Source organism: Geotrypetes seraphini, chromosome 9 (genome assembly GCF_902459505.1).
Source record: "Geotrypetes seraphini chromosome 9, aGeoSer1.1, whole genome shotgun sequence".
Lineage (NCBI taxonomy): Eukaryota > Metazoa > Chordata > Amphibia > Gymnophiona > Dermophiidae > Geotrypetes > Geotrypetes seraphini.
Window position 1 is genome coordinate 165400571 of NC_047092.1, and position 20859 is coordinate 165421429.

Consider the following 20859-nt stretch of genomic DNA (forward strand, 5'->3'; position numbering starts at 1 on the left):
ACCTATATATCTTGCAAATGGCAGCGTCGCAAAAATCTAATCAGGCTGCTTCGCGGCCTTCTCTTCTCCCTCCAAGGTGTTCCGTGTGCTGCGTTGCTGATGACATCATTAGTGATGTGACAGAGGAACGCCCGGGAGGGAGAAGGCCATCAAGCAGCCTGATTAGATTTTTGCTGACACTGCTGTTTGCAAGGTATATCGGTCTTGCGGTTGTCGTCGTTCTAATGGGAGGAAGAGATGGAAGTGTCAGCGCAGTTTGGCTGCGCAAGGGGGGGGGATAGAAAAATTCTGCAAGGAGGGGGGGGGGCAGAATGGGAGGAAGGGAGGGATTGAAGCCAAACTTGTATTCTATTATGATGGAAAGTTACAAGCTATAGAAAGAAAAAGAATGGACAGTAACTGCAATCAGCAATTTAGATACGGCGATTTACATACAATAAACAGATTTACATTTCTGCATTAAAGAACTAAAAGGGTTCTGCTGCACAAGGGAGGGAGGGAAGGCACAAGGGGATGGGTGAGAGGGGAGGAAAGATGCTGGACATGGAGTGGGGGAGAGAAAGGAAAGAGGAAGAATTGGGGTGGAGGAGAAGAAGGGAGAGATGATAATTGTACATGAAAAAAAAGAACCTACCCTGAAAATAAGACCTAGTGTCTTATTTTCAGGGATTCACGGTATATATATAACCTAAAAGAATTTCATCTTATACAACAATAATCAACTATTGCTTTTACAAAATGAAAAATTGTTTAAATCTACAGAAATTAAAGAGGAATACAAAAAAAAAGATAAAAAACAGATTAGCACACTGGAAAAACAAACAGTTGTAAAGACAATACAGTATCTGAACCTATAGAAAGAATTGCTGGCAACAACTTAACATGGAAATGGAAGTCTAAAAAAACCAGAAGCAATATTTTTTTTTTCTGTTCAAGAACAAGTGATTCAAACAATTGTCATCAAGACAAAAAAAGGTAGCAATGACAAAAATGTAGTCTGTGTAAAAAAAAAAAAAAAAGGAAACCATAGACCACATTATCAGTGGCTGCAGCAAAACTGTCTAAATAAAATATAAGTCCCAGGAAACAAGTAGGTAGAAGTTATAGGAACAAACATGTTTTGGAGGATAAAAAATATTTTACCGAAGAACCATATACTGTATATATGTTATGGTTCTATTATGATTTTATGTGTATTTTGTGAATTTTATTATGTTTATTTTTTTTAACAGTAATGTTTTAGCCCTTCAAGCAGCCCTTGGTGGGTGAAACGTGGTCATGTCGGGCTTGATTTTGAATTTGATTCTCCAATAAAATATCATTTATCCTCCATTAACTGTGTCTGCTTCTACAGTGTGATTACCATCCACTAAACCAAATATTGGAAACAATATGACACAGTCACCAGATTAAGGGCCTCTTTTATCAAGCTGAACAGCATGGGCCTACATGGTAAATGCACCGAATAGTAGTCTTCAGTGCGTTTGTTGTGTGGCACTCGCTACTGCTGCTTGATAAAAGAGGCGATAATTCACCAATGTTTACGTAAAAAATGGGCATTCAATGTAATTAAAAATAAGAATAAAGTCATATAAAATAATAAAAAAAAAAGACGTGGGGGGATTTTTAGAATATAAATTGATAGGCAGATTAGAATTGATAACATTGATGTAAGCTAAATATGTATGCTTTGCTAAAACGCTAATACTTGGAAACAGTTGGTTTGGAGAAAAAGAACTGAAAAGATCACAAAGTACTGGGATTTACAAATTTCCGCAGAAGAGCTTCTTACCATGGGCCAGTGAGGTAAATGCTCTGATGCTCATTCATTTCCTAAGAGCATCGGAGCATTTACCTCATCGGCCTGCAGTAAAAAGCTCTTCCGCAGTTTAGTAAAACCCAGCGTGAAATTGGAAGAACATTTTACAGCGCACAGTTAGGCCCAGATTCTATAAGTGAAATCTAAAGTTAGGCGCCTAGATCGACCTAACTAGACAATCTAGGCACCTGGCTTAGGCCCCCTTTTATGAGGCTGCGTTAGACTTTTTTTATCGCCAGCCATGGCAGTATTAGCTCATAGAAATTCTATCAGCATTGGAGCTAATATCACTGCAGCCGGCGATAATAAAGCCTAGAGCGTCTTCATAAAGGGGGGGGGGGTGTTAATTTTCTTAATTGGCTTAATCAGCTCTGATAATTGAAAGCGACATTAAAAAAAATTAAGAAATGATTTAAAAAATTAATTAGCTGGTAGGCGCCTAATTAGGTAGACTTTGAGGTAGGCGTCTACACCGAGGCACCTACTAGCAAGTAGACATGGTTAGAGGCAGATTTGGGGCAGATTTTGGGTGGATTTTGAGCATGGTTTGACTTAGAGAATGACACGGTGACAAAATTCATCATCGTTCCCGTCCCCGCGGATAACCATGGGAAATAATCCCATGTCATTTTCTAGTGTCTATTTCAGCCTCAGTCCTTCTACGCCAGCATTCTTCAAAGCAAAGCTTGCGGGTCAGTGGCTGTGCTTATGTGAGCCAAGGATAATGGAGCCATTGTGACATCATTGATGTGATTGGCTCTTAGGCACTGGTGGAATGAGGCATTATGACATCACAAGATCTGCTCTGGATACCAGAGACTGTCATTCTTTAGTGTCTATCTCAACCTCAGTCCTTCTACAGCAGCATTCTTCAAAGCAAAGCTTGAGGGTCAGTGGTTGTTGCCATTCATACTCTGATTCTTTCCTCTCTCCTTAAAGAATAACATGAAGATGGTTTCCCACGGTTATCCGCGGGACGGGAACGGTGATGAATTTTGTCACCGTGTCATTCTCTAGTTTGACTTAAGTGCATTTCTGTAGGCCAAGAAAACTTTGGTCTAAATGGCAGTATGCCTAAGGATTCAATGCCTACTGGCTCCTAAGACCACTGGAATAATTCTATAAATGGTACCTAGTGAATGACTGACAATTGCACTCAACGGCACCTAGGAATTAGGTGCTGTTTATAGAATCAGGCCCTCAATTTTTGCACATTTGGCTGCCTGATCGTGTTCTACGATATTTCATTTTAAGCTGAATTAGGCGCATTTTACTACCTAGCACATCACAGTAAATCATGGAGTATGTAGAGAAATCTTTCAAAACGAGAAGCTATGGAAAACTGACTTTATTCAAAATAATATAACAACCAATCTTAAAATGTGTATAGAGGGTCCTCAGTCTTAACAACTCTGCCCATGAAACCCTGTTTAGGCAAGTTGTCGGTTCTCATTTACCCAAACACGTAATAAGTTGTAAAACATCCCAGGACCCTGCAGCGTATAAGTGCAAAATCCAAAATAATAAGTGCAAAACCAAATAATAAGTTTTCCGTAGACTCAGATAACATCTAATTAATATGTATTCAAAAAGTTTAGTTCAAAGATTCAATTCAAAAGTACAGACAGCATAAAGCAAAGAGCAGTAAATTTGCTGATATTCACAAGTTGGAAAATCCAATGTACTTAACTTGGAGGACATAACCAGTCAAGGTTTGGTGATCTCTATATATCTGCCTATATATACTGTCTCGTTAAATCATGCTGAGTGGGTCGAGCGCAGATATTGAGGTGCACTTAACTGGATAACGTTGGTGAATTTCCAATCTGACTGCTGTGGTATTCTCTTGTTAGTCCCATGAAGCAAGAAGGTAATTGGTCTTCAAAATCCAGAACGATGACAGGTAGAAAACCAAAATGTACGGTACATTAGTCCACAGTAGAGTTTATTTATAACAGTGTGCTAAATTTCTTTTATAATTTGTTCTTATTTTTGTTTCTTTTTAAAAGTAGAAATATGGATATTTTATGCAAATAGGTAAAACATGGCATGAAAAAAAATAAATAAATAAAAGCAATACTTTGGGTTCCAACCAATCAGATTGCTTGTAACTAAATGAAGTATTCCATATATCTATAACATTATTGTTGTACATATATTTTACAGATACAAATATGGGGATTTTTTCTTGGCCCACTGTCACCTTTATTTTTACTTTTGCCATTGTTCATATGGAGGGGAAAACTACTCAGCCAACAAAGTACACTAAGAAGTCTCTAGATTATGAGCTCCTAAATGATTTGGAGACCTCCATTGTCCCTCCCACAGATGAAACCAGCTTTACCGACATGTTAGAAACAAGTGAAACCACCACTGAGCTATCCACCATTGATCAGGATTTCACGACTGCTACAACTCTCTTTCCATTTGAAAACTTTACCCTGGAAACGAGCGATTTCTTCTTCAACTGCTGTGAATGCTGCACCCCAGGATCAGGCCAGAAAGGAGAGCCAGGGGAAAATGGACTGCCAGGTAATTCCATTTCCAACCGTTGTTTCACATTGATCAAGCTTTTTTTCTCGCGCTACGCACTGTGCAAATATGCGCTGGCATTTTGAAAAGGTAAAACTGAAAATCTGCCACGGCAGTTCCAGCCACTGAAGTGTGAAATCAATGAAACCCATGCATGAAAGAGCCAGGAGTTCTCCTATTTCCAGAAATGTGCAAAATTCTCAGATCATGCAAAAAAGGAATGCTACCTGTATAACTGAATTAGCAGGTGTTTAGGATTTAAAAAGGCAGCATGTAATTAAAGATATTATGGCAGTTTTGGGGGCCTTTTATTAACGTGTGGGAAGTTGTTCTTACTGCTTTTTTAAAATATCTTTATTCATTTTGAAGCCATAAGTAAGTGCAACATATAATACAATCATATTACACTATAAAAGCACTTAAATACAATTAAAATTGTATTCTATTACAAATAGATATATCACCTCCCCATAATTATATTCAAAAAGTACACTCAAATTAAGAAATTAAAAATATGCTTCTTACTGCTTCTTAATTGCAAAACTTAAAGTGCAAAGCTTGTGTGGTGAATGCAGGGGGAATGCGCAGTATCTGCGTTCAGTTTATTGCAGACAATTACCTCATGGGGACTGCTATGGGCATTCAAAGCCTCATTCTGGTACTCCAACTGCCTCTCGCCATAAAGCCCAAGCCTCATTCTGGTGCTCCAATGGCTTGTCTCGGTCCAATTCAAGCCGATTTCTGGAGTCATCAGAGGTTTAGTACCTTCTATTCCCGTGGGAATCACGTGACAACTTTTTTCATACCTGCAGGAATCCTCCAGTTTCTGCGGGATTTCCACAATCCTCATTCCTGTGCAATTCCCTAATCTCCACCACTTCCACTGGGAGAACATTCCATGAATTGATCATCCTTTCTATGAAGAAGTATTTCCTCAGGTTATTTTGAATCTATCCCCTTTCACTTTCATCTTATGCTCCTTCATTCCAGAGCTTTCTTACAATTGAGACTTGCCTCCTGTGCACTTATGCCACATAGATATTTAAACATCTCGTATTTCTCCTGCGTTTCTTTCAAAGTATGCCTTTTGAGATCTTTAATTCCCTGTTTTACTAAGATGCGCTATGCATTTTAGCGCATGCTAAATATATACGCGCGCTAACGGCTAACGCGTCCATAGATTAACATGCAGGCGTTAGTGTTTAGTGTGTGGTTAGTGCAAGCTAATATTTAGCGTGTGCTATAATGCTTAGCGCACCTTTGTAAAAGGAGCGTCTGTCCCCATATGCTTTACGATGATAACATAATAAAATGTAATTAACAAGTAAAACTGTGTTGATGTAATTATCGAAAGGTGGCATATCAAATACTTTGAAATAAATAAATAAATGAATACATTTTCACCTTTCGCAAAAAAAAAAAAAAAAAAAAAGAGAGGGGGAGGACACACTAGTCAGGTTTTCAGAATGCCCACAATGAATATGCATGAGATGGATTTGCATTCAATGGAGACAAGCATTTTTATTATAAATATCTTGCAAACCAGACTGGCTGGGTGCAGGGCAGGATTAATTCATCAAGGGCCCCTAGGCATACAAGTACACTGGGCCCCCTGCCCTCCCCCCACCCCACCATGCATCCAGGCGGAAACAGGAAGCTGCGTCAGAGGGAAGCTATGGGCAAGCAGCACCGCTTGCACAATTACAGTTCCCATTACCTTTCTTACCCATGTTGCTTGCTTGTCTTACTTTCCATCGATGGGGGGAGGGGACCGCGTTGCTGATCGGGGTGGGGCCCGCATTGCCGATTGGGGGGGGGGGGCCCCGCATTGCCGATCGATGCTGGAGGGGCCCATCGCCGTTTGGAAAAAACAATGTTGATGCCCTCCTTCATCGGGCCCCCCTGACCATTTCGGGCCCTAGGCACGTGCCTACTTGGCCTATTGGCTAATCCTGCCCTGGCTGGGTGTATCCTGAGACTTGGTTTGAGAACCCCTTAAAGACTAACGGGCAAAAGTTAGGTACCGACATAGGATTTATATAAAATTGGGAGCTGTTTAGTGAATCGCGCTGAGCGGTACCTATTTGGGCACCTATTTTGAAGGTGCCCAATAAATAGGCCAGCTCTAGGCCCAACTAAAAGTTAGGCGGCCATGTGAGCGCTTAAGCACGCTTAAGAGCAGCGATTCTATAACAAGGTGCCTAACACGTAGCCACGCCCACACCTAACATGCATAGCACCTATTTTTTTGAAAGCCGCCTAAATTTTTAGAGGCACCTTGTTACAGAATTGCTCTTTCTTGATAGGCGCCTAAGTTTCAATTATTGCTAATTAAAAAACTTAATTGAGCTTGTTGTTCAATTTAGACGCCTATCTAGATGGGCGCCACCATAATAGGTGCCTAACCTTAGGCGCTGTTTAGAGAATTTGGACCTAAACCGTCATGCTTCATAGCAGGTACGATTCACGTGGGTATAAATTACCCACTTTCTCTTAATGGCCCAAATTTTGACAGGAAAACTTTTGGCCTTTGAAAATTATTTTGTAGGCCCACGGGTACAAAGTATGTGTGGGCCTGAGAGCAAAGCCCAGCGCATGTCCTCTAAAAATCCCCTAACGTCTGCCATGAGGAATGAAAAAGAAAGCAAGAATGAGGTTTTCAAACTACACTTAGAACAGACGTAGGAAAACATCTTGGTAAAAAAAAGGCAGCGGAGCACTTTAATTAAGGCAAAGAAAAGGATCTCCAATCAGTAGAACAAATTGTGCTGTTTATTCAGGGACTAAAGAATGTCAAGTCTGATGTAATTCAATCTCATCCTGTCTCATCTCATCTTGCATTTGACTAACGCAGGTTTAAGGCTGGAGTTTACAGAGAGTGTCCTGGAAATAATCTAGAATGCCTTATGAATGTTCTGTGATAAAAATGTAAACACCTACCAAAAATATGGTAGGCTTTTTAATAAATCAAAAAAAAAAAGTGTTGTAAGATCCTGGCCACTGTGAGGCACCCCAATTCAAACCCAGCATGCACCCAATATACGAGGAAGAAAAAAGCCTCAGAATAAAGTAGCAGTGCATTCACCAAGAGGTACAAGATAAACTGCTTTACATACTGTCATAGGCAAAAAACCCCCAAAAACCCTCCCTCACACACAGCTTAGGTTTAGAAAAGGGCACTGCCGCCCAGAAGCATGCTCAAGGACTTAGCTGGAAAGGGACAACTTGAGTTCCAACGCTGTCGCGTTTCTTCCAACCTCCCAACAAGTGACTTTGTTTCGTCAACCCATTGGCTCGTCAGGGGGATCAGTGAAGTGTACAGCCACTAAGCGAACAGCCCCGAAGCAACTGGATACAGTCCAGCGGAGGTTAAAAACCCCCCAACAATGCGCAAAACGTCAAAATTACATCATATCCGGTCAGCCTTCTCCAATCAGCACACAGATGTCGAAACTTCAAAAAAGCTGACCTGGTTCAAACGTAATGATCAAACACTGGAAAAAACAAACAATCAGTAAATTGGCTTCAATTATGAGCTTTTAACAAGCTCATTATTGAAAAAAAAAAAAATGAAATGGGCAATAGGTGCCTATCCCTTTAGGTGCGATTCTAGAAAATGTAGACACCTATCATATGACACCTAATGCCAAAGTAGGCGTGTTTAGGTGCAGAGAAGGACTCAGGCACCGCTAGGCGTGATTCTCTTAAGGAGCCTTTAAAGGTCCCTCCTATCTGTGCCCTTCTCCTCTACTGCCAGCTCCAGACTCCTTCCCATCTGTCTTGCTGCGCCATATGCCTGGGACGGTGACAAAAGCACGCGAGACTTCAGCGGGCCGACATTGCAGCACCGACAATTCAGCGCAAGACACCAGCGCGCCACCTAAAAAGTGACTTTTAAAGAGCTCCGACAAGGGGTGTGGGAGGGGGAACCCCCACTTTACTTCAGACTGTTCGCGCTGTCATTGGGAGGGGCGCTGTCATTGGGAGAACCTCCCCACATTATAGAGAAAACTTAACTTTTTCCTAAAAAATCGGGAAAAAGTTAAGTTTACTCTATAATGGAGGGTTCCAACCCCCCCAATCCCCCTCAGCGGCAGCGCAAAGAGTATAAAATAAACTGGGGGGGGGTTCCTCACACCCCGCGTCGGAGCTCTTTAAAAGTCACTTTTTAGGTGGCACGCTAGGGTCTTGCGCTGAGTTGTCGGCGCTGCAATGTCAGCGCGCTGAAGTCTCGCGCGCGAATGACTATGAACCGCCTAGGACATATGCTGGGTTCTGTCTCTGGCAGCGTTCAAGCCTAAGTTAAAAGCCCACTTCATTGACACTGCTTTCAACTCCTAACTCCTCTCACCTCGGGTTCTGCATTCCCAACCCTATGGCCCTCTTTTACAAAGGCGCGCTAAGCGTTTTTTGCACGTATTTAGCATGCGCTAAATCAACGCGTGCACTAACCATTAACACATCCATAGGATAACATGCACGTGTTAGCGTTTAGCACATGTTTAGCGCGCGCTAAAAAGCTTAGTGCACCTTGGTAAAAGAGGGGGGGGGTAAGGCGCGCTAATCGATTTAGCACGCGCTAATCGATTTAGCATGCACTAATCGATTTAGCATGCACTAAACGCTAATGCGTGCATGTTAGTCTTTGGACGTGTTAGCATTTAGTGGGAACTAATTCGATTAGCGTGCGCTAATCAGTTAGCACACCTTAGTAAAAGAGGGGGTATATGTCATGTTTGTATGTCCTGTGATAAATAGTAATAGTAGACTTAGGCACCTATAATGTAGGCCTTTAAAACCTGGGCCTATTTTACAGGTGACTAACCCCCTCTTTTACTAAGGTGCACTAACCAATTAATGCACGCTAAATCGATTAGCGCACTTTTGTAAAAGAGGGCCTAAGTTTTAAGTTAGGCGCCGGTATGCGCGATTCTGTAAGAGGCACCTAAGCCTGATTGACATGTGATAGACACCTCGACTGTTCGCACTCTGTTTCGATTGCGCAAGTGTGATTGTGTGACCGAATGCTATGTATCTTTATATTTGGTCGAAATTGGAACATCGACTTGTTCATACATTATCAGTTACGGTGTATCTTTGCATTCACAATCAGGCGCCAAGGCATTTGATGGATAGCGTTCTGTCGTATGAACCCCGGCGCGCGCTGCGCTCAGTGACTCATGCTGAGTTACGCATCTCAACTGCGAAGCAATTGCGGCTGGCGGTGTCTAGAGTTAGTATGTTTTCCTGTGTGGGTCCCCAAGAGTGGAATAAGCTCCCAGGACACCTGCAACGACAGATAAATTTGAGTAGATTTAAGAAAATGTTTCAAAAAAAACCCATCTTTTCTGTAGGATGACATATGGGATCTGAATGAGTATGTGTTTAGGGGAGGCGCTGGTAGCCTTCTTGTGACTTTTAGGAGGCCTGTTATTATTGTCTTGTTTTATGATGGTTGAAATTGTTGTTATATATGTGACTTTTACTATGTTTCTATTTTGCTGTGACCCGCCTTGGGAAAGGCGGGATATAATAAACTATAAATTATGGGCTCCTTTTCCAAAGTGCACTAGTGTTTTTAGTGCACATACCGGATTAGTACGCGCTACCCAAAAAACTACCGCCTGCTCAAGAGGCGGTGGTAGCAGTTAGCGCGCGCTATTCCACGCGTTACGGCCCTAACGCACCTTTGTAAAAGGAGCCTCATATTATATTATAGATGCCATTTACAGAATTTCCCCTTAAATGTAATTTATGGGTTGAGATGGTGTAATCTTACGATTTTTGCTGATGCAGAGGATCTTTATGTTGTGCAAGCCTTGAAATATGTATGTCAGGGGTGTCCAGCCTTTTGGCTTCCCTGTGCCGCGTTGGCTGAAAAAAACGTTTCTGGGGGCCGCACAAATGTGCAAACGCTGCAGCAAGACAGAGGAGGGAGCCGGCAAGACGGTAAACACCCGAGGGCAGCAGAGGAAAACACTGCATCGCCCTCGACCGGGGCTGCACTAAATACTTCACGGGGCCGCAGGTTGGACACCCCTGGTGTATGTAATATTGTGAGCCGCCTTGGATAAAGGCGGATTAAAAATGTTTGAAATAAATAAATAAGTGCTTCCCCTTTAATTGGGAGTAGTTACCATGCACTAACGTGAATATTAACACATAACCTGTAACATTAGAAATGCCCCCAGTAGATGCCACATTAACCCCCCCCCCCTCTTTTACATAACCGTAGTACGTTTTTTAGCGCAGCCGTGGCGGTAACCAGCTCTGACGCTCATCGGAATTCCATGAGTGTCGGAGCTATTACCGGTGTGGCTAAAAAACGCGCTACGGCTTTGCAAAAGGGGGTAAATTTGCACCTACTGTGCACTAAAGTCACACTTTAAGCCACGGTAACTGCAATTTTTACCCCGGCTTAGTAAAAGGCTCCTTATTTCTATTATGCTATACTTCAATATAAGGTTGTGTGTAGTGATGGGTCTGTCACATTGTCCAATAACTTGCACTGCTTCTAAATTCATGTTTATAGGCCATAAAATAATATTCTTTTTTTTTTCAGTCATTCCCTGAATAGTTGGTGCAATGCCTGATTTATTTTTATTCTCTAATTTCCAGGTCCAAAAGGAGAAACGGGGGATATGGGCCTCCCAGGTTTAGTGGGTGCTACTGGGCCACAGGGTCTGAAGGGCAACAGAGGAGATAAGGGTATGCATTTACTTTTTGATTTCCAGAGTTTTTATATGACAGATGATGATTTTTAAGGTTAAAAGTTTAAAAGACGTGTAAAATATTTGGAAATCTCGGCAGGCACTATTTCTAAATTCATCCAGGGTACATCATGTTTTTCTGACAGATGTTCTTGGAGATACATATGATTCAGCAGCCATAAGCCTTGCCAAGTGTTTCTGATTGCCGAGTACAGGCTGAGCTGTTTTTGTGATTTTGAAATTCCATATAAAATTTGATATATACCACTTTTGCCCAGCACTTTGTCATATGCTCTGTTGGTAGTATAAATATGATGAAAGACAAGCACACTGAAGAGGCTTTCGAAACTTTTAGTTCCTAAACTCACCTGTCTGATTGCAATGTTTCTCCATCTCTTTAGATTGGAAACTTATCATCATTTTGCCTCTGGTGTCGACAGCATCATTGCAGTATTTTGCTCATAATGGCTTGATTCACTAAGGGATATAGTTATCAACATGGACATAAGAATATAAGAACATAAGAATAGCCTTATTGGGTCAAACCAATAGTCTATATGGCCCAGTATCCTGTCTTTATGGTGGCCAATCTGGGTCACAAGTACCTGGCAACAACCCAAATACTACCAATCAAGGGCAAGCAACGGCTTCCCTCATGTTTTTCTCAATAGCAGGCTATGGACTTTTCCTCCAGGAACTTGTAAACCCCCCCCCCAGCTATATTAACCGCTCTTACCATATCCTCTGGCAATGCATTCTAGAGCTTAACTATTCTCTGAAAATAATGAAAATAATATTCCTCCTATTGGTTTTAAAAGTACGAGTATGTCCCTGTGACTTCATCGAGTGTCCACTAGTCTTTGTAATTTTTGATGGAGTAAAAAATTGATCCACATGTATCCATTCAAGATTTTGTAGACTTCAATCATATTTCCCCTCAGCCATCTCTTTTCAAAGCTGAAGAGCCCTAACTTCTTTAGTATTTCCTCATACAGGAGGAGTTCCATCACCTTTATTATCTTAGTCGCTCTTCTTTGAACCTTTTCTACTTCCAGAACAAATTTTTTGAGATAAGGTTACCATTACTCAATGCATTACTCAAGGTGGACTACCATTATGGGTTACTTTATCACTAGCTCATGCTATTTTAGCATAGGTCTCTTTTTATGCAATGAGATCTAGTTACCGTATTAATAACCTAGGTTAACAATCTCTAGAAGATCATAGCTATAGTGAAGAAAGGTGACGCCAAGGACTGTAACAACTACAGAACAATTGCATTAATTCCACACACCAGCAATATATTGCTGAAAATATTACAATGAAGGCTCCAATCATATGTTGAGCAAGAACTAGCCGAAGTTCAGGCTGGTTTCAGAAAAGGTCAAGGAACAAGATATATTATTGCCAATATTGGATGGATATTGGAGAAGAGCAAAGAATACCAAAAACCCCTTTACCTTTGCTTCATTAACTACAGCAAAGCTTTTGACTGTGTGAATCACAATTAACCATGGAGAACTCTAGTGCACTATGGAGAACTCTACTGCAAATGGTAATACCCAAACACATAACTCAGCTGACAGAGAGCCTATATGAAAATGAAGAAGCTACAGTGAGAATTGAATACGGCAACACTGATCGGTTTCCAATAAAATGTGGCATCAGGCAAGGATGCATTTCGTCACCTTATGAAACTATCCTCAGAAAAGCAAATTTGGAAGAAGAGAGTGTTGGTTTCACAGTTGGTGGCCGAAATATAAACAACTTGCACTTTGCAGATGATATAACACTCGTCACTAGCAGCAAAGAAGACATGCTTTATCTACTGAGAAAAGTGAAAGTCAAAAGTCATAACATGGGATTAGAACTAAACATAAACAAGATGAAGATCATGAACATGGAAAATGGTGAAGATTTTGAGCTTGAAAGCGATAAAATAGAAGTTGTAAAGAATTTCAATCGCCTGGGCTCTTTTGTAAACAAAGACGCAACTAGCAGGGAGGAAATACTCTGCAGAATAGCACTTGGTCACTCTTCAATGTAGGCTCGTAACAAAGTATTCAAAGGCAAGGAGGTAACACTCCAAATGACTCTGTCCATACACTCATTTTCTCTGTGGTCAGCTGGACGCTATGGAAACAAGACAGAAAGAAGATTGACTCATTTGAGCTTTGGTGCTGGAGAAGGATCTTAGGGGTGCCGTGGAGCGCCAGAAGAACTAACAAATCGATTCTGGAAGAGATCAAACCGGCTATGTCACTTGAAACCCAAGTGATGAAGTTACAACTTAGAGAATGACACGGTGACAAAATTCATCACCGTTCCCGTCCCCGCGGATAACTGCGGTAAACAATCTTCATGTCATTCTTTAAGGAGAGAGAGAAGAATCAGAGTATGAATGGCCACAACCACTGACCTGCAAGCTTTGCTTTGAAGAATGCTGGTGTAGAAGGACTGATGTTGAGAATGACAGTCTCTGGTATCCAGAGCAGATATTGTGATGTCATAATGCCTCATTCCACCAGTGCCTAAGAACCAATCACATCAGTGATATCACAATGGCTTCATTATCCTTGGCTCACATAAGAATCAGAGCATGAATGGCCACAACCACTGACTCGCAAGCTTTGCTTTGAAGAATGCGGGTGTAGAAGGACCGAGGTTGAAATAGACACTAGAAAATGACATGGGATTATTTCCCGCGGTTATCCGCGGGGACGGGAACGGTGATGAATTTTGTCACCGTGTCATTCTCTATTACAACTGTCTTATTTTGGTCACGCAATCAGAAGAGAGAGAGAGATCACTGGAAAAGGACATCATGTTTGGGAAGATGGGAGAGGAACCAGGTGAAGAGAGCGACATGCAATCAGATAGCAGGACATGTTGAAAACAACCATGGGGACCTTTCCAGACTAGCACAAAACTGATTTCTTTTTAGATCCACAATTCATCATGTTGCTAGAACTCAAGCACGAGTCGATTGCACCTAGCAACAACAGGTTAACAATAAAATGACATGTCATAACGTAAGAACATAAGAATTGCTGCTGCTGGGTCAGACCAGTGGTCCATCGTGCCCAGCAGTCCGCTCACGCGGTGGCCCTCTGGTTAAAGCCAGCGCACTAACTGACACTAGCCCTACCTGCGTACGTTCTGGTTCAGCATGACCTTGTCTAACTTTGTTTTGAATCCCTAGAGGGTGTTTTCCCCTATAACAGCCTCCGGAAGAGCGTTCCAGTTGTCTTCCACTCTCTGGGTGAAGAAGAACTTCCTTACGTTCGTACGGAATCTTTTCCTTTTTAACTTTAGAGAGTGCCCTCTCATTCTCTCCATCTCGGAGAGGGTGAACAATCTCTCTTTCTCCACTAAGTCCATTTCCTTCATTATCTTGAATGTTTTGATCATGTCCCCTCTCAATTTCCTCTGTTCGAGGGAGAAAAGGCCCAGTTTCTCTAATCTTTCGCTGTACGGCAGCTCCTCCAACCATCCTAGTCGCCCTTCTCTGGACTCTTTCGAGTAGTACCGTGTCCTTCTTCATGTATGGCGACCAGTGCTGGACGCAGCACTCCAGGTGAGGGCGCACCAAGGCCCGGTACAGCGACATGATAACCTTCTCTGATCTGTTTGTGATCCCCTTCTTTATTATTCCTAGCATTCTGTTCGCCCTTCTCGCCGCCGCCGCCGCACATTGCGTGGACGGCTTCATCGACTTGTCAATCATAACTCCCAAGTCCCTTTCCTGGGACAGTAGGTGAACTTTGATATCTTAACATAGTAATATAGTAGATGATAGCAGATAAAGACCTGTATGGTCCATCCAGTCTGCCTTACAATATAAACTCATAGCATACGGTATGATGTGATACTACATATGCATACCTAATATTGATTTGTCTTTGCCATTTTCAGGGCACAGACTGTAGAAGTCTGCTTTCTCTAGCCTTCTCCCCTTTGACTCTTCTCTTATTCCGTGTCTATATTAAAAAAAAAGTCATAGTAACTCAAAACCTAAGTAAATATCGGGATTTGCAATTGCTTTGCTGTTGTCACAAGGGAAATTTCTCCATATAAGTGTAATTTATCCACTGAAATATCCTTCTCAGTGTCATGAAACTGGAGGCATACAGTTGGCTTTAGCATGGACATCTTCATTACACGCCTTGAATGAATATTGTTTTCATGGCCTACTTTTTCCTGATGGTCTACGAGGAGGTGCTGAAAAGTTCTCAGCCCAACCAACCAACTTCCTAAATTCTGAGTGTTATTTTGCCACGGAAGCTGAAAAGAGTGTTTATCGTACTTCATTAAGTGCCAATTTGCAGAAACAAAATTCATTGTTTTGACCTTGTTTCAGATTATTAACTGAACCATATCCACGCCATTCTGTTCTTGACTGGGCTGAGAACTTTTCAGCACCCCCTCGCAGTGTGAAGACTTTCAGTCTCTGGTAACCAGAGCTGAGATTGTGATGTCATAATGCCTCATTCCACCAATAAGAGCCATCCTTATTAGTGATGTCACAATGGCTTGATTGTCCTATACGTGGCTCTCTTTTATTACATATGAGGGTGTGCTGAAAAGTTCTCAGCCCAACCAACTTCCTAAATTCTGAGTGTTATTTTGCCACTTAAGTGCCAATTTGCAGAAACAAAATTTGTGTTTTGACATTGCTTCAGATCATTGATTGAACCATATCTACGTCATTCTCTTCTTGGTTGGGCTGAGAACCTTTCAGCATCCCCTTGTATTAATATGTTCTTTGTCGTTTTTTCTGACTTCTATTTTTAAGTGAAATAACTTGAATATATAATTAAATAATATGCATATAACCTCCCCCCCAGAAAACTATTTTGTCTTCTTTTAGGTGAAAAAGGGGAATCTGGAGAACAAGGGGTCAATGGGATTCCTGGTTTTCCAGGGAAGCCTGGTGAACAAGGTGCGTAAAACATATCTTACAACCCCCAAACAATGTTCTCATTCTTTCCTTCTCATTAATCCCTCAGTAAAATGCAGAAAATAAAATGAAATCCACTTAATATATTTTTTTTAAAAATTTTCAACATTATCAATAATATTCATCAGAACTGAAGGTATAATGTGATTTGGAACAAAACAGAAAAGCAAAAAAGGAACCACAATAACTTAGGGGTCAAGTTTCAAGTTTCAAGTTTCAAGTTTATTAAGTCTTGATGAATCGCCTATATAATTTGCTAGGCGATGTACAATAAAAATAACATGTATTAATAAATGAAACAAGTACAATGTTAAAAATGACATAAAAACAAATTTGTTGTATAGACAATAAGCATACTTTACAAACTAATCAAAAACCTAAATTCACAATAATGTGAGGGTAAAAACATACAAGACATGTGAGGCTAAATAGGGAAATAGTTACAATTTTGATAGAAGAGAGGAAGAAACATAAAAGGGAAAAACAAAAGGTGGGTAAGAGGTGGCTGGTTTTTTTTTAAAAAAGAAAAAAACCGAAAATGTATATAAGATTGTCAATTTTTACTGCTCATAATAACCATACGCATCTTTGAAAAGAAAAGTTTTTAGCATTTTTTTAAACTGAGTTAGGTCTTTTAGTTCTCTGATGTGTTGGGGTAGAAGATTCCATGATTGAGGGGCATTAACTGAGAACATATCCTGTCTTCTGGTTCCTATCATTTTGATAGATGGAACTGTAAGAAGATTAGTTGAGGAAGAACGAAGTGAGCGTGTCGTACTATAAGGAATAAGCCATCTGTTAATGAATTGGGGTTCATTGTAATTTAAAGCTTTGAACACCAAAAGCAACAATTTAAAAGTGAATCGATGGCTTATAGGAAGCCAATGAGATTTAACTAACAGCGGAGTAACGTGGTCGTATTTTTTGGGTCCTTTTATTAAGGTGCGCTAACCGGTTTAGTGCGCGCTAAATTTCCAATATCTCTACCCGTGGGTTGGTCACTTCCATATACAAAAATAATGCTACTTTAATTTGGGTAGGGTGAGGGATATTTTATTAATATGTTTTTTATAAGATTATGGAATATATGGTAGGGAGGGGTGGGAAGGGGGAGGGATAAAAATTTATGTACTGTACAAATGAAAGAATGTAAAATGATGTATTTATTGTTAATGTGATTGAATATATATATACATTTGATGTAATTTTGAAAATGAATAAATAATTTATTAAAAAAAACAAAACAAAACTGTAGTGTGGATTTTAGCCATGGTGGTAACAGCTCTGACGCTCATAGAATTCTGAGCATCAGAGCTGCTACCACCACGGCTGGCGCTAAAAAACGCTCCACATATGTCTCCTAAAGCAATAAATAAATAGAAAATTTTTGTTCTTAAAAAAAAAATAAATAAATAAAAAAATAAAAATAATGCTACTTGCAAACAATATTATTTTTTCCATCCCAAGAGCATTGGGTCACCAAGCTGCAGTCTGATGCTCTGGGGCTGCTACTGAAAGGGGCCAGGCTGAAATATTTTCTCCCTAAAGCCCCTCTTTGCTATAACCCCCTCAGATGGCTCCTTATTAGTCCCCACCAACCCACAACGGCATATAATAAACTTCAAAGTGCCTAATTTCTAAGCAATCTTTTTTTCTTCAGATAAGTACCTCTATGGTCTTCAGTTCCAGCCAACCACCAGCCAAATTATTTGAAGGATTGTTTCTCTTTCTGGCTTAAGTGCTTGTGCTCTATACTCTATGTTTTGTGCAAATCAATAAACTTTTCTTATACAACTTTAAAACTTATGTACTTAGATTTAGCTATTTCTTCATTCTTTTTTTGAACCTCGGGAAAGACCTTAAGGTTCAACAAGTTTCGCCCGAAGGCTTTTTCAAGAACGGGTCCCCTACAAATAAGAGGCAAGCATCCGTTTATCTGAAGAAAAAAAGATTGCTTAGAAATTAGGCACTTTGAAGTTTATTATATGCCGTTGTGGATTGATGGTGTATATTACATAGACAACGTCATAAACAACATTGGGCTATTTCAATACATCCTTATTAGACCCTTCATGACGGATACCACCAGATGCTTAATCTAAACTTAGAGCCCCCCAGATTGCACCCATTGACATTTTCCCTGGATGGTTCCCCAAATTCAGGCACCCTTCAGACAGTCTCCATGACAGATTCCCGCACAAATGCTCTCTTCCCCCCAACTCCCCACCCTCCCAGTAGATTGTTTCAGATCAACCTGGTCAACCCCTGGGGGTCTAGTGGGCCAGGCCAGGAACAATCCTCAGTTGCTCCTACCCCTGCCTGTACTAAGTTCAAAATGGCGCCAGTGAACTCCAGCAGTAGTCTCATGGTACTAACCCTGGAGTGCTGTAGAAGGGAAAAAGGCATGACTACCACTAGGGGTCACCAGCCCCAAAGATACCTGAACAGAACACTTGCCTTCCAAGCAGGTCAACTAAATGATTGGCTGGACAATATTATCTCGCGCTCCTCATCCTACCTAAATTTCAGAAAATTATTAAAAACAATTTAACCGATTTGAAACCTAAGACCTCTATGCCCGACCTCTCGTTTTCTATGCCTTCCTCGGTATCCTGCTCACCTATATACATTGTATCTATATAATGTACCTATATCCTGCTTACCTATTTAAATTGTATCTATATTTGCTGATTGTACCTATTCGCTGATTGTCCAGCCCTTCTTTGTTGTAAACCGCCTCGAACTACTACGGCATTATAAGAATAAAATTATTATTATTATTATTATTATTTTGAATCTGGTGCCAGTAGTGGCAGAAGTGACTAGGGATCATTCCTAGCCCAACCTCACTGAATCATTCCACATCAAGTATTGCCCCCCAGTATTCAGTAATACTGCATGCATCTTTAGGGAACACTCCCATTCGCCTATGCCCCTCCCATGGCCACACTCCCCTTTTGATTTACACACACAAAAATTTGTGTGTGAATTTTTAATAGAATGGCTCTCAGCAAGGTGCGTGGGTGAATCGAAACGGTTGCTAATTTATGCCAATAATTTTTAGCACCCAATTATTTTGGCGCTACATGACTCAGTTGCATGCGCATCGCAGAACAGCGTATAATTTTGGATAGGTAAATGTTGCGCACCAATTATAGAATCCGGGGGGGGGGGGGGAGGGTGCTCCTTACAAGCACTCTTACAGAATAATATTTGTGGTGCTTATTTTTAAATATTAATTTTATTGTGCATTTATGTATGCAATCTTGAATACCTTGTTTTAGAATTGCCCGCACAGTGTATAATTAATTAATAATGCCACTGTATCTTTATTTTTTTTTCAGGTGAGGTTGGTTCTAAAGGGGACAAAGGGAATTTTGGCCTTCCAGGATTAAAGGGACAAAAAGGAGTCAAAGGTGAAACCTGTGAGAATGGTACGAAAGGAGATAAGGGTGATAAAGGAGAGCAGGGCTTCACGGGGTTAGACGGTGAGAGAGGAGACAAAGGCGACAAAGGGGAGGCAGGTGAAAAGGGTAAGTGTGGAGAGTTAGGGGACAAAGGAGAAATAGGAAATAATGGGGATCGGGGCATAAAGGGTGAGAAAGGATGCAAAGGAGATTCGGGGGAAAATGGTACGAATGGCACAGATGGAGGACCCGGGGTTAAGGGTGACATGGGCATGAGAGGGGAAAAAGGGGATTCTGGGCTAAGTGGTACCGTGGGACCTCCTGGACCAAAGGGCAACCCTGGGGGCAAAGGGGCTCGGGGGCCACCTGGAAAAAAAGGCGCCAGAGGTCCGAAAGGTTCCAAAGGCGACAGCTCGAAGGCTGCAAGATCCGCTTTCAGCGTCGGCTTGTCCAAGCCGTTTCCGCCACCAAATGCGCCAATCAAATTTGACAGGATTTTTTACAATGAGCAAGAAGATTACAGCCCGGTATTGGGGAAATTTAACTGCACCATTGCAGGGGCTTACGTCTTTGCCTTTCACGTGACGGTGAGAGGCCGGCCTGCTCGAATAAGCCTTGTTGTACAAAACAAAAAGCAGATTAAGAGCCGTGAAACGCTCTATGGCCAAGAGATAGACCAGGCATCCTCTATGGTCATTCTGAAACTAGGTGCTGGTGATCAGGTTTGGTTAGAGGTGGCCAGGGACTGGAATGGGGTCTACGTTAGTGGTGAAGATGATAGCGTATTTTCAGGCTACCTGTTGTACCCAGATGAGGACACAGAAATGTATCTGTAAAAGTGTACAGTAAGGCTTTAAAAAGCATTTGCTATTTCTCTAGCTTTAAGGAAAAACAACTGAAATCTCTGTCAGCCAAATAAAATATATTGTACATTTAAAAATATATTTAAATATTTGTAATGCATGAGTGATATTTAATGAATCACTGAATGCTGGAATGTTTAGAAAATGTTTGGGGTGATAAATTCAGAAGGAAAATAATTGATTCATCTTAAAACGTTAGCAGAAATGTTTCTGTAGTCTTCTTAAAAAGAACTTGCATACGTTGAAAAATATGCACAGTTTGTGGTTGAAACCAATGTTGTGAAAATAATGTTTAATGAAATGTAAAACAAATGATTTATTGGGATGTTTCAGAATAATACAGCAAATTGTATTTCATGCACTGTCCGAATATTGAGTTACCTTTGAAATACTTGACAATAAAAGTATATTTACATTGAATCTGGTTTTGTTTAGCCTCTAATATATTTCTCATTGAAGCAGCGAACAATCTAGCACAATGAAAGCAAAGGTGACCACATTCGAAAAGGCCACAGGTTGAGAAGCAGGAATGCGATTGCGCACGTCTTGTACTGAATGACATGGAAAA

General features: G+C 40.9%; 1 protein-coding gene across 1 annotated transcript in view; it reads left to right on the forward strand.

The window, feature by feature from the left end:
* OTOL1 (otolin 1) overlaps positions 1-20264 on the forward strand; it is a 70298-nt gene extending 50034 nt beyond the window's left edge. Inside the window, exons 5-9 of the mRNA XM_033957783.1 lie at positions 3673-3689; positions 3986-4351; positions 10970-11059; positions 15932-16003; positions 19366-20264. Coding sequence (XP_033813674.1) covers positions 3673-3689; positions 3986-4351; positions 10970-11059; positions 15932-16003; positions 19366-20264 — 1444 coding nt within the window. The remainder of the gene's footprint in view (positions 1-3672; positions 3690-3985; positions 4352-10969; positions 11060-15931; positions 16004-19365) is intronic.
* Positions 20265-20859: the final 595 nt, after the last annotated feature.